At 38.2% G+C, this 6000-nt stretch overlaps 1 protein-coding gene across 3 annotated transcripts in view; it reads right to left on the minus strand.

Annotated features, from left to right (window-relative positions):
- Nucleotides 1–3676, minus strand: part of LOC143041049 (protein CutA homolog) — a 76412-nt gene extending 72736 nt beyond the window's left edge. The window contains exon 1 of one of the 3 annotated variants that reach the window (XM_076212668.1): nt 3613–3676. Coding sequence is in view for 1 of the 3 variants with exons in the window: in XM_076212667.1 (XP_076068782.1) it covers nt 264–392 (129 nt within the window). In the remaining 2 variants the exon portion in view is untranslated. Of the gene's footprint in view, nt 1–263; nt 408–3590 lie in introns of those variants that run through there. The other 2 variants (XM_076212670.1, XM_076212667.1) reach the window with 2 other exon arrangements.
- Nucleotides 3677–6000: the final 2324 nt, after the last annotated feature.

Below are 6000 nucleotides of genomic sequence, written 5' to 3' on the forward strand. Positions count from 1 at the left end.
GAGTAAATGCCTTGAATAAAAAAGTGTAATGAGAAATAGACATTTGGGAATGGATGCTAAGAGGAGATTGTATGAAGGAGTGATTGTGCTGACAGCACTGTATGGGACAGAAACATGTTAGCCTTATCACTCGTTACTCTGTCATAAAATGCTTTTCCCTTTGCACAAATTGCACTGTTATCAATTGGATTGCCGTTTTTGTTCTGGTCTGTTATCCACACATATAAAGCAGATTCCATCTTAGATATAGTACTGCTTCTTACCTGCAACACTTCCTTAGTGAAAGGAGCAGTAGATGCCAGTGCTGCCCTATTGTTCACCTCGTCTCTCTTTATTGAATGCACTGTGCTCTCATTTACATTAAATAGCTGTCCAACAGCAAAATTGCTCATATTACCCACCCTACACTTGTCTAGCAACTTCAACTACTCATCCAAATTCATCACTTTCTTTAATCTTTTTGGAGTAGACTCTTCATGAGAGGCTGCTGCTCACTTGAAGGCCAAAGTTCACCACACACACATGAAATGGAGGACACACAAACACATACAAAATTATAGCAATCACTTTGAGCTGACCAAACTGCCACCTGGACAAACAAGACAAAGACTGAGACAGAGTGGCTGACTGGCAGTGGAAGGATGATGTAGAGAGGGTATTGACACAGTGATAAGCTGGTTTGTTATTTTTTCAAGTGAATTTTGGTGGTGGACTGGCGGGTTGATGGTGGGGGGGATGAGGGAGGGTAGTAATGTGGTGATGGGCTGCTTTGTTATTTTTTCACGTGAATATTGGTAAACATGTTTGTGTTGCCGGAAACTCACAAATGTGTGAACCTCACGAAAGTCAAACTCGCCAATACTGAGATACTGTACTTTGTTATGTACAAGCATAAAAATTCCAACTTTGGTTTAACCCATTAATTATTGTTGCATACAAAAGACCATTTCATTAGAAACAAAATACTTTTTCAATTGTTGAAATAGCTTGAAAAATTAGGGAGATGATTTTTTTTTTTTTTTTTCTAAATTTTGTGCTTAATTAACTTAAAACAAAGGTGAGAATTAAGTAAACAAACACAGGTAACTCAGGTAAACATTTTGGCAAAGAAATACACAAACTCTAAACCACTGGTCCAATTCTAATGAAATTTGGAGTTCCTGGGTTTTATGGGTCAACAAATCACATGGGCACATAAAAAACAATGTGGGACATCAGCATCATATCAAATTTTCATTTCCATGGCAATGATTAAGTTGCCAAATAACCTATAAAATCCAAACCGCTGGTCCAATTTATATACAACCTGGCTTATGAAGGTTTTGGGTCAACACATCGCCTGAGCATGTAGGATCCTCCTTTTATACAATTCTTACTATCACTGATCATGCTGGCATGGCACCGATTAATACAGTACATGCGAATCTGTGGACAATATCACCATCAAGGATGGAATTTTGCCGCCACAATTTTGAGTGACCATTCAACTAGGTTCTCCTGAGTCTGAATTCTGATAGTGTTCAATGCATGTGCAGGTGGTTCAAAATGGCTTCCTGTTCTAGAAGCTTACAATCAGTCTTTAAAGATAGGATTGCTAATAGATGGCATCTAGCAGCAAAACCTGACAATCCAACACGCATTTTTCATTGGCAAATGCACAGCCACATCATGAACAAGTCTTGAAATTGCTCATTTCTGCATAAAAAACTGAAAAACACATATCACAATAAAAAGTTCATATATTGCTTTCTTCCCTTTAAATTTCCACTCAGAAAATTAAATTCACACTGCAACTATCTAAATTTACATTTAAATCAGCAAAAATCTGTCAATTTTTAAAGAACTACATCTAAACTTCTAGAACAGGAAGACATTTTGAATTTCCCGCATACAAGTCAAACACTAACCAAGTTCAAACTCAAGGTATGCCAGTCGAAAGGATCATAAGAAATGGTGGTGTAAATATTACATCTGCCATGGTGGCACTGCTTGCAGATGTGTGTACCTTTGTTTCAGCAAGTCAGAAAACATGACCCATGTTAATTGCATACCTTCACCTAAAATATATTCTATATATTAGTGACAGAACAACTTATTTAACTAGCCTTCTAACTTTTAGTTTGGTTAGGTTAGCTTGGATTACATTTACATTAGGCTGACTAAACTTAAAGTAATTTACTTTTCAATCCAGCTTGTCACAAATAAATATTTTTGGTTTACCATTAATTATTTTCCCAAAATTCACCCATTTTCTTGCCAACCAGGAGGGTAAGTGTGAGGGTGAGGGGTGCTCCACCCCACACTGAAAAAAATAAGATATTTGAAGTATCAGATTTACAACCCATTGATTGATCGGTCTCACTAATTGCCAAACAAACCGAACAAAACCGATAAAAGCCGAACAAACCAACTATACCCAAACAAGGACAGTTTTTGCTCAAATGCACACCTATATATATATATATATGGTTGCATTATTTGAACTATTTTCTTTAAAATGTGTGAATTCCATGTAATATGATCAAAGGGAAGTTACATTTTTATCCTCTGCAAAATTACCGAACACAGCTACGATTCGTCCAGCCCGCCGTCTATGATTACTGGTGGTATGGATCAAACTACACTCTTTTAAGTTTCTTACTGTTGTGTTATTAGTGTAATAGACTGCATATAGTTAAATTATTTCAACTATTTTCTTTAAAATGTGTGATTTTCATGTAATTTGACTAAAGAGAAGTTATGTTTTAGCCTCTGCAGTATGACGTAACACATTTTAAAGAAAATAGTTGAAATAATTCAACTATATGCAGTCTATTACACTAATATCACAATAGTAAGAAACTTAAAAGAGTGTAGTTTGATCCATACCACCAGTGATCATAGACGGCGGGCTGGGTCGTATCGTAGCTGTGTTCGGTAATTTTGCAGAGGATAAAAACGTAACTTCTCTCTGATCATATTACATGGAAATCACACATTTTAAAGAAAATAGTTCAAATAATGCAGCCATATATATATAGAAGTGTGCATTTGAGCAAAAACCGTTCTTGTTTGGATTTTGTTGGTATGTTCGGCTTTTATCGGTTTTGTTCGGCAATTAGTGAGACCCTTGATTGATTACAGTAGATTCATACTCACGCTAATCATTTATTTAAACATTCCAATGTCCTTGATTTGGTGTAGACCTACGCATAAAATTTACTAAACCTTCCATATTATTGCTTTTCATGTCAAATTAAAACGCCCATCATTAAACAAAAGGGATACACCCATATTTTAATATGACATACATGGAAAATTGAATGGGAACACGGACATTGATCCGCTACAACAATTCTACTTACTAGATTATGTTTTTTTTTCGAAATTACACTATAATTCGAAATTAATCGCATATCAAATCGCCCATTGCTTTGAAATGTGTATCGCAACAAACTTAAGTAGCGACCCCGTGCCTCATGCTATCAGCCTTGGCAGTTTTAAGGCAATGTCATCTAATATATTATATATATGTGCAATGCAGTAATGTTCACTACACTGCCGATAACCGTCCAAAAATGACGAGGTCAATCATTGTCATAAAAACTCACTGTACGTAACCTTGACACGTACCTGTCTAAAATTGTATTTGTAAGGAATTGTTGCTTAGAATGCCGAAATTTGTTTAGCATAAAAGCGCTACTTAATGATAGAAAACGAAATAACGACAAATTGTTTTTAAAAACAAAAATATTCTTAGGATTAGAATAATTCTTCCTATGTTTTAATCAGGATTGATGGAATAAGAAAATATATTGATATGACAATTCCATACAGGCAGTATGATTACATCACAGCTTTTAATCAAGAAAATAGTTCTATTTTTGGTTTACAAACTAATTTCATATCTGGCAAGTCTTACGTTTTTTTGCTGTTTTACGTACTTTTTATGAGTGCAAAGTTGAAAATCTTACGTTTTTCCTCAACATGCGATGCATTTTTAATGTTTAAAAAAATGAAATTCCTCTTTTCAACACTTGAAAAGTGGAATTTCAATTTATATATATATATATATATATATATATATATATATATATATATATATATATATATATATATATATATACAGTATAAGCTCTTTTAACCGGCACAGATATTAAAAAAATACATTTATTGCCTTTATTCATAGAGTACTTAAATAAAATTCATTCAATGTCTTCACTTTTGTTGTTTATTTATTTACCAGTATATTCATATTTATTTATCTTTATTTGTTTTCACGAAATCACGTATGTTTCTTTGTTTAGAATGTTTGTCTCTCTGCATTAGAAATTCATTTTGAAGACAGTGAAGAGACATCACGTCGTGAGTCCCCATGTAGGTGCACTGCTCCGCAAACTTGATAAATGTTGCCAATCCTTTAGCGGCATCCTTCCACTTTACTCTTGGCTCTGGGTCATCTTCATCTTCACTATCAGCTTCTGTTTCCTTACCATGCTTCTCCTCAATCACTGCCTGAATGATTTCGTCGTCAGTTAGTGTGGGGGTGATAGCTTCGTCATTGTCGACCTCCATCCACTCCTGAAGAGCTTCATCAGTGACGCTAAGCTTAGCACTACCACGCATATCCTTCAACTCAGCCATCACTGCCTTCCTTTGCTGTCGGTATGTGTTTGTGTGTTGAGAGAGTTCCTAATAGACAGTCGCACACTTAACATCAGGCGTCTTATTACAGTGGGCACTGGGCCTGACGAAGCGGCGGGATTTGTGGGAGATAGCGGGGAAGATGCGCGCTACCTCTGGCGGCGGCGGGAGTGGCGCGGGAATTTTAATTTTTATCTTTTCGAGTTTTTACATTTTTATACAAAATTGTTATTTCCTCGTGAATAATATGCCGGTTATAAGAAGGAGCCGGATACGAGAATAACGGATAAAAGAGCTTTTGCTGTACATATATATATATGACGAGTGTGGTGACGCGTCGCTGCTCAAAACCAGACTGGCCGTCACACAACTCAAGCTAGGCCTATACACACACCGTAGTTACCAAGGCGTCTCGGCCAGCTCCAGCCAGCAGCCAATCAGAAACTCGGGAAAGCTCCCCGGGAACCTTCGCTGAGCCGCCAGCCTCCTTTAAAAGGACGGCGTCTTGCTGAGACACGACATCACTACTTGTTGCCCAACCGCCCGTGGTATTAACATCGCTGCTCCGAAGCATTACCAAGAAATTCCTAGTATCCGAGACATTCTCATTTCTCCGAGAACTCGCTATGCTGGACGATTTATGTCCCCTTAACTCTGCGACAGACAGCCATAGCCCTTGCTGGTCTCAAAACTTGGTCTGTTCTGTAGTAGAGGGGGAACCTCCCTCCCGGTTACGTGTCTCTTCGACACACCCGGCATAGACGCGCGCGTGCTTGGTCAGTAACCACCAAGATCTAAGAATACTTAGACCTTGGTAACCACCAGGGATAATAGCCGCCCACCCACGACTCCCGCGCTGATACCCATTCCCCCGTCTACGCTCGCGGCAATTGTCAGTGTAGTAGTCAAGTTTTTTTCCCGCTCGCTAACCGCTAACTAACGTTTCCTGCCCCCGCCCCCCGCCCCTACAACAATCGCTACACAATCACCACCCCTTTACACATCACGGGTAACACAAACATCAACACTAGAACACGAGGACACCTAACCCATTGCGCTCGGCGCAATGGGTAGAGTTAGGATCCGGGACTTACGTCCCACAGATAACAACCGCAACCGAACAAAGGAACTCTGGGACACTCTGGCAAAACAAAACTTTTACATACACAGACTGATTCCACAACACAAAGCATACATCTTACTCACAGACGACACAACAACAGAAACACTATGCCAAAAGAACACAAAAACATTCTTCTCCAACAACGGATACGATATACAAGACCCACCTGAACTGAACGCCAACAGAACACTAGTCATTACACACATAGACCCTTATGTTACAGAACACACAAAAGAAGAAATCCAACACGAAAT

This window comes from Oratosquilla oratoria, chromosome 30 (genome assembly GCF_046742065.1).
Source record: "Oratosquilla oratoria isolate Oo_2021 chromosome 30, ASM4674206v1, whole genome shotgun sequence".
In the NCBI taxonomy this organism is placed as follows: Eukaryota; Metazoa; Arthropoda; class Malacostraca; order Stomatopoda; family Squillidae; genus Oratosquilla; species Oratosquilla oratoria.